Source organism: Capricornis sumatraensis, chromosome 8 (genome assembly GCF_032405125.1).
Source record: "Capricornis sumatraensis isolate serow.1 chromosome 8, serow.2, whole genome shotgun sequence".
Taxonomy (NCBI): domain Eukaryota; kingdom Metazoa; phylum Chordata; class Mammalia; order Artiodactyla; family Bovidae; genus Capricornis; species Capricornis sumatraensis.
In genome coordinates this window covers 76,758,595-76,774,215 of record NC_091076.1, presented here as the reverse complement: position 1 = coordinate 76,774,215, position 15,621 = coordinate 76,758,595, and the positions used below count along the sequence as shown (strand labels likewise).

Genomic DNA, 15,621 nt, shown 5'->3' with positions numbered 1-15,621 from the left:
GTTTAATGGCAATTCGTAGAAACCAAGCCCATGCACAAGTAGAAAGTGCTCGTGGAGCCGGCAGGAGGCTCCCGCCGCGCCAGGAACCACAATCCCGGCCGTGCAGCCCTCCCTGCGGCGCCTTAAATAGATTCTTCACTATACTCTGTATGTTACATTATGTACAACGCCCCTCCCCTCGGGGACGGGGCAGGACTCCGCAGCGCGTTTCTATATACACCACCCCCCCTCTTTGGCCCCGAGATTGGTGGCCGGAGTCGGTCGGTTGACGGGGAAAGACAGGGCCAGAAAGGGAGGAAACAGACGCAAACATGCGGAGTCGGGGTGGGGGCACGGTCAGCCCTGAAACACGAGGGGCGCGCGCGTAGCGAAGGCAAAGGTGGGACCGAGGCGGATACATTCAGAGACGCGTCGAACAAATAAATAAGGCAAGTCAGGAAGGGGCCGAGGTGGGCACAGGCAGGGAGGGAGCCGTGGAGAAGGGGCAGGCAGGGCTCCGGAGGTCACAGCTGAAGATGCAGGTATGTGGGGCATGGGTCTTCTGGAGCCGGGGACTAAGAGAAGGGGGCGCGACCCGGAGGGAAGAGAAGGAGGCAAGGGTGGGAGAGGGAGTTCAGCACTTCGGAGGGGTGGGGGGGGGGGGGGTGGAGACCCAGGACGGGTTAGCACAGAAGTGACGGGAAAGCTGCCGACAGGGGGCTCCCCCTCCCCCAGAGAGCCCTCTCCCTGTTAAGACTGCAAGAAGCGGCCCCCAGGGTGATGAGAAAGGCAGTGGAGAGGTCAGGTGGCCAGCCCGGGTTGGGGAAGCCCTTCCAGCTCCTGGTTCTGCTTCAGTTCCCTCATCCTGCGGAGAGACAAGAAAGGAGTCAGAGGAGACCGGCCGATCAGGGCGGTGGGATGGGGAGGCGGCGGCGGGGCCCAGTCCTCCCCAGTGAGGGAAAGGGCAACACCTGTGTCGGCAGCGGCGCAGGAATCGCATGATCTTCCGGGCTGCCTGGTCCTGCTTCTTGGTGAGAAAGGAGCCTCTGCTGGAAGGAAGAACAGATGAGACCGCACAGGACACTCGGGAATCACCTGCCCCTCGCCCCTTAGGAACCTTGGCAGGGCAAGGGTGGGGGAGGAGCAGGATGATGAGTTGGGAGTCCGTGGGCAGTGGCCGTGGACACAGTGGGTGTGCACTGAGGGCTGGAGGGTTGGGGCCGTACTTGTTGCGGGCAGGCAGGGTCCCTGGGGGCCTGCGGCGGTAGGAGCGGTAGCGCTGCTGGATGAGGACTGCCGCTCGGCGGCTCTGCTGAAATCGCTTCTGTTCGTAGTAGCTTCGGAACTTGCTCTGGATCAGGATGGCCGCCTGGGTCATCTTCTTATAGAGTGCAAACTGCAGGGGTGGGGAGGAGGGGCAGGGGCTGACATGGAGGGAAAGAGACCCAGACCCCTAAGGGTCACCCCCCACCCCGTTTCAAGTTCAGTGGATGCAAGTCTCTTTCTCTAATCCACACGCTCACGGAAGGAAAGGCTGAATCATCACAGACAGCCTCACACCCAGGTCTCATGCCTAATACCTTAAGTGCAATCCAGGTCAGCTTGTGGAGAGAAAAGGGGAGTTAGGGCTCCTGCAGCATTCTGGATAGTCTGGGATGGGGTGAGTGGGTGCGTGTGTGGGTTGGTGGGTATGCTTTCAAGAGAGGACAGCCTCACCTGTTTGTACTTCCGGTAACAGCGCTGGATCACAGCGGCTGCTACCTCCTGCTGTTCCTTCAGCCGCCGGCCCTAAGTGGCAAGAAGGAAGTCTCAGCACCTGGATCAGTTAGGAACTGCCCACCTAACATCTGACCTGCTCCTCCAACGTGCCTGGGGTCCCTTGACCCTTCTCCCTACCCCTGATCTGTCCGGATGATTGCTGTCTCCCCCAAAGTCCTGGGAACCCATCACCTCCCCACTCAAGATTGTCTAAGTCATCCCCTGAAGCCCCCAAGTGCCTGACCTTGTATTTTCGGAAGGCTGTCTGGATGACTCGGGCTGCCTCGTACAGTTCCCGCTGCTCATGATCCGAGAGGGTCAGCAGGGCAAAGTCACTCTCCATCTTGCCACTGGCAGATGCAGAGAGAAACTCTGCCCAGGAAGGCGCTGGAGGGACAGCCAGGCGACCCCGCTCAAATGGCAGCTCACTGTAGGGCACAGGGATAAAGGATGTCCTGGACATCTGAAGTCCCTCTTCTCCCACCTGGGCGCTGCCCTGAAGGCAGAGCCCCAGTAACAGGGTCTGGAGAGTGACTTCAGAGCTCGCCAGCCAGTACCAATCCCTTCCTCAAAGGCTCTGGCCACAGTGAAGCTTCTTTCCTCTCTCTCTCCCTCCCACGTTCCTTTGAAGGATCTGGAGGCTTTGTCCTAAGCTGGTCACCTCGGAGGGGCCGAGCTGGGGAAATGGTCCACGTTCTCCAGGTAGCTGGCCAGCCAGGACATGGTCTCACTGAGCCCCACCGCTCCCGTCCTCTCCCGTATTGTGGCTCCGGCCTCAGACAGCCCAACGAAGTCCTCTCGTTTAATCCGCTCTGGTGTGGCTTCAATGATCTGCTTGGCCAGTGAGATCATGTCCACCTGGATGAAGGAGAAGCTGGGTGAACCTTGAGGGGCCCCCCAGCTGTTCTTGCTCTGCCAAGGCCATAGCATAAGTTCACTTCCTATTTTTCTCCTATCAGCACCAGACGATGAGGCCTCATGGATGGCTGCCCCCATTAACCCTGTCTTTCTTGGCCAGTGTTCCAGGTTCACTTACACTCCTTGGGTCCCACTCAATACAGCCGTGTTGAGACGTTGTGGAAAACACAGGCTAGGAAGGACGTACAGCACGTGGGGATTCAGAAGCTGGGTGAATGAAGGGCTTAGCCTTCCAGGCTGACTGCCCACTGTCCCACCCAGCCTGCCCCATGCCAGCTCCCACAGACTTGGCCATGTCTGCCACCCCCTCCTTGAGCTTGCCAAGAATCAGCTGAGCGCTTGCCAATCACATGACACCTTATTGAATAGCTCCAGCCCTGCAGCCTGCAGCACTTTCTGCTGGTCTCACATAAAGACGCCTACCGTGTGGCGTTCTCTAAATCTGTTGCACTTTGGTGCGCCCCGGTTAATCCCTTAGTCTCTCTAAAGCAGGTATGTCCCAGGCCCTAGCAGAGAAGCAGGCTGCTGCACGTGAAGAGCCACTCTCCACTCTCATGGGTTCATTCACTCTATAAGAGTCTTAGCTCTTAGCATGTGCAAGCCTCCTCCTACCCCCTGGTTAGTGCCAGACACTTTCGCTTCCATCTTGCCGACCTCTCTGACCTCTCTGCTCCTCCTTCCTCCCCGCTTCCTGCCATCGCTCTTGTCCCTTTATGGAACAACAGGTAACCCCTACCACCCAGCTCTAATTGAAGATATTCTCCAGAATTCTAACCTCTGAGGCCTCATGACTTCTGAATCCCAAGCCCTGACAGAAGCTTACGCAGAGGGTTACCTTGCCTGTCCCCAAATGGGGGTAAATGACCCCTTCTTCCCAAACTGCCACCCGGCTCTGCTTGTTTCATGTGGTGGCTGGCGTCACCCCAGCCCTGCACCCCCTCTGCTTGGAGCCCTCCACCTAAGCAGTACCGGGATCACATCCACAGCTGGTGGACTATCAGCTTCCTCGGGAGCAGCCCCACCGTCCAGGGCTGGTGGGAGAGGAGGCGGCGAGGGTGGGGGCCCTCTGGGGTTGGTGGCTTCATAGTCCATGAGGAATAGAGGGGCCTCTGGGACACTGGAGGAGAGCTGGCCTGGGACCATCTCCATAGTCATCTCAGAGGCTGGCAGAGGAGCAGGGGGAGGACTCCCATCTGGGGCGCTGGAATAGGCCGATGTGACGGAGAAAGTGCCATCCGAGAGCTCTGAAGGTGAGGAGACACTGCTCAGGCCTGCAAGGGGAGGGAAGGGGGTGTGAGCATAAGGCGCCACTTGCCCCCTCACTCTCCATCTCCCTGGCCTTGCTGCTCTTACCTCCCCATCCCTACAACCTCGCTCGTCTCCCACCCTCTAGCTTTCCCCTGGCCTGCGCTTCCACCCACATTCTCCTTAAATCCTCACCAGTGTCGGGGCTGGAGGAGGGTGGCGACAGGGCAGGCGGGGGCTCAGCAGAAGCTTCCTGTCTTTGCAGTTCTTCCAGGCAGCGGGCGAGGCGCACATGACCCCGGGAATGAGCCACGGATAGGGGCAGGCGGCCTAGAGAGTCAGGAATGCTCAGCGCCTGTCTGTTCCAACGGAAGAGGAGCACAGCAGCCTCCAGGTGGCCCAGGGCACAAGCCCACATCTGAGGAGAAGAGGGGGAGGTAGAGATAAGGCATGGGCCTGTCCTTACCCCTTCCCTGCATCCCCCAAACGATCTCTTTGAAGAACTGCTCCCGTTTCCCATTGTTCACATGCGCTAGGAACCAGCATTCTCACCAGAGGGGTGCAAGAGAAGTGGTCCACATTGAGTGGGTCAACCTCTTGCTCCAAGTCCAAGCTTCCTGTCTCCACACTCCTGGAGGGTTTGGGAAAGGGACAGCGGAGCCCAGTTAGGGATAAAGGGGGCCCAGTAGGAACTTTCGAATCGAAGGGGCTGGCAAGCACTAAGGTCAGCAGGATGAGTAATCAGAGATTAATGATTATAAGGAGGTCAAGAAGTCAGCATTGTAAGTCAGAGGACATTAAAACTACCCCAAGTGCAAACCCTGTTCCAGCCCCTCTTCCCACAGTGACCCCAACTCCCATGGCAGGCCTCCAGTTCCTCCTCAGTCCCTGACAACCCCCAACCTCAACTCCCACCAGCCCCAGCTCACCGCCACTGGCTCAGGGTCTCGATGAGTCGTGCATAGCCCTGGGCAGCAGCCAGGTGCAGAAGGCTCATGCCCCGGAAAGGGCTTCCATGGGCCAGACGCTCAGGACCCCTCCAGGTGGAGCGAGGGATCATGTTCTCTACCAGGACCACCACCCGGGCCTCGAACCCAGGCCCCTGGCCTTCATCCTGTGGTGCACACACCCTCAGGCAGAGACCTGAGCATCCCCAGCCTGGGATGGCCTTAGCCACCCTACCCCTGTCCTCTCAGCTTCCAGTTCTGCCCCCTCCCTACAATTCCCATTCTAGGCTCCCACCACCCTGACCTCTGATGGCTGGTCAGTTCTCCCTGTCCCTCCGGCAGCTTTCTCCAGCAGCCAGACCTCATGCCTGCATGCCCATGTGGTGCTTTCACTTTGGCTCAGATCAGTGCCATATCCACAGATGGCTTCTCCCCCTCAGAACCTAGAGTCCTCTCCAGCCTTCTTTCCTCAGAGACCTGGAACCCTCAGAGTGCTGAGCCCCGACTTCTTGGATCCCCTCCCCCACCTTCACCTCCACCCTCCTTCAGACCAGAAATAGTCCGAAGCTTGTCATGCCAAGAGGGTGCCCAGAATAGCCACTCCTGCCACAGGGTGGGGGTGGGAGCAGGGTGATGTCACAGAGAAGGGAAGGGGACTGGCTGGGGCCTGGACAGCGAGGGGAGTCACACACTACAGCTGATTTCTACAGGAAGACCCTCCCCCTGCTCGCCACTGTAGAGTGCCCTCATGGAGGTACCTGAATTGGAGGGGTGTCAGGAGCCTGGCAGGGGGCCTGCCCAGCTGCTGCGATCTCTGCCATCCGCTTCTCCATCTGCTCCAGTCGCTCCAGGATGGACATCCGGAACTGGTTGTCTGGGGGGAAGAGGAGTGGGCATGGGGAGCTCAGTGGGCAGGGTCCAGGGGATGCCCTGGGGAACAAAGCCAGATCCTGTCCCAGGGTCTGAGTGATGAAGACACAAGCATATCCTTTCCTCTTCTCCATACAATGGCCCTTTACCCTCCCCCCTCCACCTTCTGAATAGAGCCCCCCAGGACCAGTCCTCAGTCTAGGGCTTTTCATACCACGTGTCCACCTAGGACCTGAATGCAGAACCAAGACTGTGTCCTTCAAAGACACAGAGACTGTAGGACTCCCTGCTGGGTGTCTAGCCCCAGTTGCCCCAGATATCTCTCTCTCTCACGAACACACACACCCACACACATACCCACCCCAGATTTCTCACACATACATGCATGCACATGCGTATACTCCCAGCCTACTCCCAGGTGGCTTATTTTGTTCCTTCTTGATGCAGACACTACCTTCGTCCCCCATGCTGGGGCTGAAGGACTTCAGGGTCCCTCCTCTCTGTTAATCACTGCCCCAAAGAACTCAGAGACTGATTTGAAAAGCACCACCCCCTCCTCATGGCCCCCCGCAGCTGTCCACAAAGAGGATGGCAGGAAGGGGAGGTGACAGAGATGGATGGCCAAGTCCATTTCTCCTCCTCCTCCCCCACCCCATGCACAAATGCACACGCACACTTCCCAAGCAATATCTGTCCCCTCCTGAGATCACACAAGGATGAGGAGGGGAGACAGAAGGGGGTCAGAGCCATGGGAAAACAAACAGGTGGAGGCTGGGGATGTTTTGAGATGCCAGGACAGATGGGCAAGAAGGTTGAGAGGGGATGGTAGGGAGGAGGGTAAAGAGCTCTGAGCAGAGACTCAAGGTATGAGACCAGAGAGGGGAAGACAAACAGGAGGAAGGAGAGGAGAGAAAAAGGGCAAAGGAGAGCTGGGGGTGTAGAACGAACAAGGAATAGGGAAGGAAGAGGGGAAGTGAAGACAAAACCCAAGGAGGAATGGAGAGATGAGAGAGGCAGGAGACACACAGGAGAGATGGTAAAGCACAGGTTACACAGGAGGAAACGGAGACATGCAAACCTCAAGAAAGCAGATGCAGAGGGAAACAATTCTGAAAGCCACAGGAGGGATAACCAGTAAAGGGGACAAACAGCTCTGGATTTAAACAAACACACACACGTACACACACGTGTATGTATGTGCATCTCTGCATATATACTTCTTGGTATAAGAAGATACATTAAAAGTGGTGTATGTTATTGAGCATTGTTACAGGGAATTTTCATTTTCTACTTTGTGCTTTTCTGTAACTTCAAAATGTTCTATAATTAATGCCTGTCTTTATAACTAGAGGGAAAAACCATAGGAAAGTTTAAATATATTGTGTAGGCACATATACTGGAAAAGCCAATGGGACCCCACTCCAGTACTCTTGCCTAGAGAATCCCAGGGACGGGGGAGCCTGCTGGGCTGCCGTCTATGGGGTCGCACAGAGTCGGACACGACTGAAGCAACTTAGCAGCAGCAGCAGCAGCAGCAGGCACATATACACTCATGTGTATCCCATGTTTGTTGCTTTGCACTGTTACGGCCCCACCCATGTCCTTGATCCCTTCCTATGGACAGGACAAGCGCTGGGACAAAGCCGCCTCCAAGGTTTACAGGGAAGAGGAGGTGAAGGAAATCTGCTGCTCCTTCAGAAATGAGCAAGGAAGCAGGAGTTGGGAAGAGGGGTACAGTGGGGGCAAGGCAGTGGCCACCCGAGTCCAGATGGGCCTAGGAACATGTCATGCTCAAAGGCGGTGGCGTCAGAAGGTTAGGAACTTACCGTCCAGTGACAGCCAGTCAAGCTGAGTACTAGGCAGTGACAGGAATCGGCGGGCTCGATACTCAAAGAGCACAGACGCAGAAAGGGGGCCCTCACGCCCTGCCACCTGCAGAGACACCAGCCCAACTTCATGGGCTGGAGAGGGCAAGGATCAGCGAGATGGCTCTCTTTCCTGGGCTCCTTCACCAGAGCCACAGGTGGTCCTTCCACATCCACCTCCCCCACCTGCCCTGTTGTGGCCCCAGAGGCCCCTAGCTCCAGTGGCCTTGGCTCTAAGTGGGGAGGAACCCCTTTATTTGAGAACTGAAGAGCTCCTCTGGGCCAGAGACCCCTTGGGTTCTAGATCCTGTAGTTAAGGATGTTTTTCAGCACCAAGGCATAGAAACAGAGTCAAGAGACACCTATGGGTGGTTTAGTCAACCAAGTTGTGTCTGACTCTTGTGACCCCATGGACTAAGCCCTCCAGGTTCCTCTTTCCGTGGGACTTTCCAGGCAAGAGTACTGGAGTAGGTTGCCATTTCCTTTTCCAGGGAATCTCCCCAAGCCAGGAATCGAACCCGGGTTTTCTGCATTGCAGGCAGATTTTTTACCAGTTGAGCCAGATGGAGGTAGATGTGTAGAGATACCTATCCATATAAACAATCTGATGATGGTAAAATCTCTTATCTCCTAAGATCAAGGTCCAGAGGCCTTAACTCTGTTACTAAGATGGGAGAAAGGAATTAACTGCTCAACAACAGGGTGAAGTGAGAGCAGTGTCCCAGGATCTCAATATCTATAGCCTTGAGGATAAAGCCACCAGGCCCTGGTCCCAAGATTAGAGGCTGAGACTCCCAATTCCCAGTGTCTCTGGTCTCAGCCCCTCTCCTGCCATCCACCACTGAACAGGGCTGGTGAGACTCAGGGAGGACACACTGATAGAGAGCAGAGCTGTCGACATGTCACTCCAGTGGTCCTTGGGGCCCCACAGCAACACTGCTGAGTGTCAGGTGAGAGGCAAAGCGGGTGGCAAAAGGGCACAGATGAATCTTGGCAATGACATCCAGACCAGTGCTGTCCAAAAGAACTTTCCTCAGTGTTGGAGACATCCTGCATCTGCCCTGTCCCCTGGCGGGGCACGAGCACATGTGGTCTCTTAACTATTAATTTCAGTAGGCACACGTGGCTCATGGCTACCATACTGGATAGCACAGGTCTTGAAGTCAATGTCCCTCAGTCTCAGAACTGGTTGGAGGAGACCAACATCTTTCCCTTCTCATCTCCCGAGAGACTCTCCCTGGACTGGAGTCAGAGGGCCTGGGGAGGCATGAGAGTCCCCGTGGGTCAGATGGCTGGTCTTACAGAAGGGGAGGCCAAGGTCCTATGAAAGCAGTAGGCTTACTCAAGATCACTCGTCAGCTCAGCAGTAGATTTTTAGGATTAGAATCTAGACCTTCTGACACCTCAACTCAGACTCATCTGCCTGCTGGAGGGCGGTGGTGGGGGGCCAACCACCGGGCTCAGCCCCAGGACTGGATGAGCTTGTTATGTTCTCAGGAACAACCCAACACATTTGTTCCCAGTGCTTCCTGGGAGTCCCAACAGTCATGTCTTAGTCCCTTCTCCTACCACCCCCAGTCCCCATACCGGGACAGTAGCAGCGTAAGACACCAGGCTGGACGAGTGAGGCTGGCACGGCGATGTGATCAAAGACACAGGAGTAATGCTCAGCGGCCTCTGTCCAAGGTCCTGTGATGAGCACCTTGACCCCACCCTGCAGGCAGAAGTCAGAGAGCCATGTGACTGAGGCTCTCTCTGCTGGGTATAATTACTCACTCCTTCATTCATTCAGACCCTGAGAGCGAACCTATTGCTCTCTGTACACCCAGGGTCTGGGGTACAGAGACTGGACGTGGAGTGGAGTGAGAGCCACCCACCGTCCTTTCTCCCCACACTCCTACCCTCTACTTGAATCTGCTAGAAACGGAGAGCTCACTGCCTCTCCCAAGGCTACCATCCCATTTGTAGACAGCTATCACTGGGAGGAAGTCTTTTCTTGGGGCCCCCGGTACCCCCACAGAAGTTCCTGCTTCCTATCTCTGGGGCAGCGCAAAGCAGAACTTCACTGCTGAATACAGTCTTTCAGCTTCTCAAAGTCTGCCATCACATCCCAGTTGGGTTTTCCCTTCAGGCTGAACTGTCCCAGGCCCTCCCCACCCCACCCAGTCACCAAAGGAATGAAGTCCCCTGGGGCACTTGAGGGACTCACACAACCACAAGTCACAGGTAGAAGGAGGAGGGAGGGAAAAAGGGGTAGTTAAGAAGGCCTGTGAAAACTGTTCTATGTAAAGATAGAGGCTGGGAAGAGAACTAAGCAGCCATGGATGCTGAGGGAAACTAGGTCACAGGCCACAGGGTGAAAGAGACACAGGTGGAAGGAGAGAAGTCTGAGACTCACCTCTGGGTAGGACCACTCTGGGGAGAAGTCTGTGATGGTGCTCAGAGCAGGAGAGAGCTGGGGGGCGGGGGCGGGGCCGCTCGGAGCTTCGTCACTGATGAGTTCACCCATGAGGTCCGGGAATGATGAGAGACTGAAGGGCTCCAGCTCGCTGCCCCCCCCAGCTCCTCCAAACAAGGCCTCCCCTCTTCCTACTCTGCCCGATGGCTCCAAAGGGGCAGGTGAGGGTGGGGGTGAAGGAGGGGGTGAAGGTACGGGTGGGGCAGCCCCCTGGGCCTTGAGCTCCTCTCCACTGTCATCATCCTGAATGAAGAAGCAGTTTCCCCTTCTCCCGCCTGCTCCAGACTGTGGAGGGAGACCCCGGGCAGCCACCTGGGGCTCCAGGGCAGCAGCAGGCTCGAGCGCTGGACAGGGGGTATGGGCGGCCTCGGCCTCGGGGAAGTCTGGGGTTACCCCCTGGCCCCCTCCATATGTCTGGCCCCTCTGTGGGCTGTTGAGAAAACGATCAGGATCAAAGGCAGGGCTCGGAGGGGCTGGCGGGGCCGAGGGCTCAGAGCCCACAACCACAGCCACGCTCATGGGAGGCCTCGGATCGGCCTGTGGAGCCAAGTGCCTGGTGGGTGTCAAGCCACCGGCTCGCTGCTCCAGTCCTGTCAGGAGGAGGATGGCGGTGCCTCCTCTGGAAGAACCCCCTCGGGAGGTTGGAGGGCTCGGTCTGATCTCTAGGGGTTCCGCAAAGCCGGAGGAAGAGGAGGAAGAGGAAGAGGAAGATGGGGAGGTATGTGCTTTGGGGAGCTCTGGGGGAAGCGGGGCTATCAGTGGAGGTGGCTCAGGGGGATGGGGGTGGGGGACAGAGGTCAGGGTTAAAGCTCGGGGCTCCACTTTGGGAGAGATGATACGGTGTTTCGTGCTGCTGCATTTGTGGGTGAGGCTCCCAGAACCTGGAGTGGAAGGGGTGGTGGGGAGAGAAGGAGTAAGACACATTTCTCTCCAGCCCTCCTTTGCTGGAAGCTGTCATGTATTTCCTGAGAAGTCACTACATACCAGAGGTGTCCTACTGCTTGTGGCCACTGGGAGGCAGCAGAAATATTTCTCCTCCCCCACCCTCCCCTTGGAGGAACACTGCAGGGGAGGATCCTGGGCTTGGGGGAATAGCTGAGAGCAATAGGTGAAAGCATAGAAAAAGGACAAAAGAACAGAACCAAGGAGGTGCCAACTAAGAATCAGGCTAAGCCTGTATGTAAGCAGTAGTGCTGTGGTAGCCAGGGACTGCTAAAGGAAGAAAGCAGAGAGCCCAGGCTGCCAGGAATAAGTAAAAGGAACTAGGCAGTATGCAGACGGGAAGGCCTCTGCTCATCTGACCCATCTTTCTGGAACATGCAAAAGTCATGCAAATAAGCATGCAAATTCCAACAAGACAGCTACCCCCCTGGTGTGAGTAAGGGCAGACCAGCGAGTAGGGAGGAAGGTTCCAAGGTCAGGGTCACTCACCAAGGCCCCCACTACAGAGACAGGCGTGGGTTCGGGGTGCAGGCTTGGTCGGGTGGGTGTCTAGGATCTGCTGCACCAGCTGCTCTACGGAGAACTCCTCTGTCCCGTTTCCACAGCTCCACTTGATGCCATGAACTGGAGGAGAGTTGGGGGGAAGTGCTGTGGGACCCCCCACAAAATAGGCCCCAGAGAACTCTGATGGCTCCCCTAAGCACCTGAGATACTCTGAGACTTCCAGCCAGAGGAACAGCAGTCAGAGGCCCCCAGACTGCTCCTACCTGGAGCTCAAAGCTGCCCTCCATAGTCGAATACCTTAGATCACACCAGGAACCCTGGTACCCACCCAGCCACCCAGGAAAGAAGCCTCCTGGCTTGGGGCGACATGGTCACCCCACAGGCTCCTGAGTACAGAAACTTGGCTGCCATGGGAGGCCCCTAGGTCCACTCTCCCCTTGGAGCTCTGTCCTGGCCCTGTTGCCTTACACATGGGCTTCAGCTGTCCCAAGAGCTCCTCCCGGGACCACTTTAGCCACTCTCGGCGGTCGCTGCTGATGGAACAAAAGATGGGGCTGCAGCCCTTTCCACAGTCCTCCAGGGCCGGGACGTTCAGGTAGTGCACAAGCACGATGTCAGGGTTCTGCAGGCACAAGGGTACACAGAGAGCGCTATGGGGTCCTGATGTCCAGGGGCTTGGCCTCCTAGTCCTCACTTTCTCCCCAGGCACCCCTAGCCTCACCCTCCCAAGTTCTGGCTCTCTCCATCCCCAAACCCCTTTCTCTTCTTCCCAGTCTCCTTTCCACACTCAGAACCTCATCATCCTTCCCCTTCATTCCACAGACCCCCACCTCCCTCAAAGAGCCAGGTAGACTCTGTCTCCCTGAGCCCTTCTGTCCTCACCTGGAGCAGCCAGTAGCAGCGCCGATGGAATGTGGGGACGATGGAAGAGTGAACGTAGCAGCCATAGAGACACTGCCAGGAGACAGGCTGGGGTGGGGGGAGGGCTAGTCTGCTCCCCAACTCTTCCTCTGTTCAGTCCCTTTGCAGGAATCCCAATCTTGCCACCAGTTCCTCTTTAACCCTTACCGACCCCCATCTATTCCCCTTTCAAAACCCAGCACCCAAGTTACCCCACGGTGAAGAGGAAGGGACAGTGGGGCCAGGACCTTACAAGAAGTACCAGATTTGAGATAGGGGACTATCCAGAAATCAGAGGGCAGGGCAATAACACATCTGAGATGAGGAGCAATGATTTGAGAGAAGAGAAACCTGTGCTTTGAGGTACTAAGTACTGTCAGACCCCTACGGGAAACGCAAGAGAAGTGAGGGGATTGGGCATCTGTGGCCTCCAGGGGGAGGCGTGGCTTAAGTCCTGGAGAATTGGGTCATGGAGAGAAAGCAGAGAGTGGGCTGAGCAACCACCCAGCTGATCCAAAGTGAGTGAGAAGCGAAGAGTGACTGACTGGGAGTGTGGTAGGCAGAGAAGGTCCCCAAGCCCTGGCAGGGCTGGAACCCAGCTCACGGGGAAAAGCGGGGGCCAAGGCAGGTGTGCTGGAGGCCTTGCTTACCTCCATGCCCTGGACCTTCAGCTTCATGTGGTCCTCTCGGGTGGTCTTCCCATCCTTCCGCTTCTTCCAGAGGTAACCATCCTTCCGGTATTTCACCTTCTTGCGGTTGTAGAGGATAATGGAGCCATTCTGAGGCCTGAGAAGGGAAGGACTGGCCTTGAGTTCTGTGCACAGAACCCAGGACCCCTGCTACTCCCCGTCTTCACAAAACTTCTCACCTTGTCTTGGGGGCACAGGATAGCCACTCGTCATGCTTCTCAAAGGTGATCAAGTAGGATGCAATCTCCTGGAGGAGAAGAGGCACTCAGGTGGGGGTCCCCTTCCCAAAGTCTCAGCCTGGCCTCTTGGGGCTCCTCATCTATACCTCAGGGATAACGGCATCCCTGGAGGACTGTGTGAGATAACGCAGGACAAGCGCTGAGCACAGTGCTCTGTTTGTAGGAGATACTTTTAAGTGGTAGCATTTATACACAGGTGCATATGCCAAGGAGAAATGAGCTCCTACGAGATGCAGGTCTTTATAGCTCTCCTGTGATGCCCAAAGAGCCTAGAGAGTGTTGAAAGCCACAGAGGGGAACTCCTCCAGCCTACTAGGCCCTGCTGAGCCCCAGTCCCCCCGGCTCCCTAGAAAACCTCATTTGTATTCCACCGGAGCCGCTCTGGAGGCAGCAACGGGCAGCGAGGAAGACACTCCAGCAGCTTCTTGGGGAGAAATATCTTCAGGTGGTGGCTGTTCTCTAGAGGGGATGAGAAGGGAGGGCTTAGTGTGAGACATCCCAGTGAGAGCCCAGGGGAAAAGGGCCGAATCCAGAGCACTGGGGTGCGGGGTGGGGTGGTGGTGGTGAATAAAATGATGCCAAGGAGAGCGGGGATCCAAGAATTATAAGGTCACCACCGCTTGGGGGAAATAAAAGGCTGTGCCCAACCTGGAAACCTGGACTGTGAACTCACCAGCAACCTCGGTGGTGTCCTTGGTATTCATGGTGAGGACTCCAGGGGGCAAGGTCACCCCCGGCCTGAGGGGCCGGGGGGAGGGGGAGTCTGTGCTGGGAAGGGAGAGAACAAGGTCATGGCAGAAGCCCCCACACTATCAAGGATGAGAATGAGGTGGGAGAGCTGGTACACAACCGGATCGTGATATCTGAGGAAGCCAGAAGAAGGGGCTGGACTGTGGTGTCAGAGTACAGCCAGGTGATGGAGGAGAGGGCGAGCCCAGACACCGTGCCAGGAACCAACACGAGTGGGAGACACAACAGAACAGAATAATCAGGAAGAGACAGGCGGGGTGGGGGAGGGGAGAAGGCCGGCGGGGGGCGGCGTTTACAGCCCTGGCTCTCGCAAGGCTGGAGCTGCGGAGGGGTCAGATCCTGGGGCTAGGACTCAGAGCGTCCGGTCCTTGAAGGATGGTTTGACAAATGAGAGCCTGCATGTTGGGGGGAAGGCAGGAGTTCTAAGTCCGGGTGGAGAGCTAGGCCTTAAAAGACACACCCTGAGTTCCTTCTCTTTGATTTTTCCAAGGGGAAGGGCAGATCTGACAACTGATCTTAACCTCCACCCTTTCCTCCAGATTGGTTGGGCCTGAGTAGAACCTGGTTTAGACACCCAGGACCCAGCTACCCAGCCCCAGGTCAACCCATCCTCCACCCTGAGACTGACCGCCCTGTCCACCCCACCGTACCTCTATCCCCAAAGCCTCAGCTTCCCTCGGCCTCCAGGCCTATCCTACCCCATCTACCACTCTGGCTCCAGCCTGAGCCCCCACCCTCCTGGGGGAACAGATGGAAGCTGGAGGATGCTCTCAGAGCGGGCTCCGCCAGGTGTCTGGGAATGGAGAAGGGGAAGAGGCCCATCCGAGCACGACTGTGAGCCCTGGAACCTGGGTTGGGGTAAGGACTCCGCCCTAGGGCGCAGGTGCGCAGTCCGGGATGGGCAGCCCGCCGGGGCGCGGAGCGGGCCCGGGGGCGGACCCCCCCAGGAGGGGCGGTGGTCAGCGGAGACGCTCCGAGGTGGGAGGGTTCCGCCTCCCGCCCTCACGGAGAGATGTCCTGGAGAAGCTGCGGAACAGAGTCCGCGGGCGCGTGGCGGGCAAGGGGCAGGGCAGGTGCCGGGGAGCGGGGGGGTCCCCGGGACGGTCCGGCCCGGCCCAGCAGGTCCGCCGTGGGGCCCTGCGCCGAGCGGCGCCCCCTGGCGCGGGGGAGGAGGACGGAAGCGGGGAGTGAGGGCAAACCCGGGAGAGCGCCGGTGGTCCCCGGTGTGGCGCGCCAAGTCCGGGCGGTGGAGCTGCGCCCCCTGGCGCGGGGGCGGAGAGGCGGGCGAGAGGCCCCGGCTCTTACCTCCCGGGGTCCCGCGGGTGACGGCGGCAGCGGCCATTCTACCCCACACCGACCCCCCCCAGCGCCGGCTGACAGCGGCGTCCGACGTCACTGCGCACGGGGCGGGGCTTCCCAATTAAGGGGATGGGGGTCGGGACGGGAACCTGGGGTCAGCACACGTCTGGCCCTGGGTGGGGCGCTGGCCGGAGGGACTCGGTTTCCAAAGCCGCGAGCCAGGCGGAGGGACGGGCTGCCGGGAAGTCCCAGAGGGGG

The 15,621-nt window shown here is 57.7% G+C and overlaps 1 protein-coding gene across 6 annotated transcripts; it reads right to left on the bottom strand.

The window, feature by feature from the left end:
• Positions 1 to 15: 15 nt before the first annotated feature.
• CAMTA2 (calmodulin binding transcription activator 2) lies at positions 16 to 15,418 on the bottom strand. 6 transcript variants are annotated; one of them, XM_068977116.1, is made up of 23 exons: positions 15,370 to 15,418; positions 13,988 to 14,082; positions 13,670 to 13,773; positions 13,255 to 13,322; positions 13,037 to 13,172; positions 12,369 to 12,440; positions 11,955 to 12,108; positions 11,472 to 11,606; positions 9,981 to 10,921; positions 9,170 to 9,296; positions 7,544 to 7,678; positions 5,606 to 5,721; positions 4,830 to 5,014; positions 4,453 to 4,531; positions 4,096 to 4,318; positions 3,625 to 3,926; positions 2,399 to 2,595; positions 1,982 to 2,165; positions 1,696 to 1,767; positions 1,560 to 1,580; positions 1,206 to 1,375; positions 951 to 1,025; positions 655 to 844 (listed from the first exon to the last, which is right to left on the bottom strand). In XM_068977116.1, the coding sequence occupies exons 2-23, from the start codon at positions 14,016 to 14,018 to the stop codon at positions 781 to 783; spliced, it is 3,591 nt and encodes a 1,196-aa protein (XP_068833217.1). In that variant the 5' UTR covers positions 14,019 to 14,082; positions 15,370 to 15,418; the 3' UTR covers positions 655 to 780. The 6 variants fall into 6 exon arrangements, with proteins under 6 accessions (XP_068833218.1, XP_068833217.1, XP_068833214.1 ...); XM_068977117.1 differs by lacking the exon at positions 15,370 to 15,418 and having other exon boundaries at positions 16 to 844; positions 951 to 1,023; positions 13,988 to 14,104; XM_068977113.1 differs by lacking the exon at positions 1,560 to 1,580 and having other exon boundaries at positions 951 to 1,028.
• Positions 15,419 to 15,621: the final 203 nt, after the last annotated feature.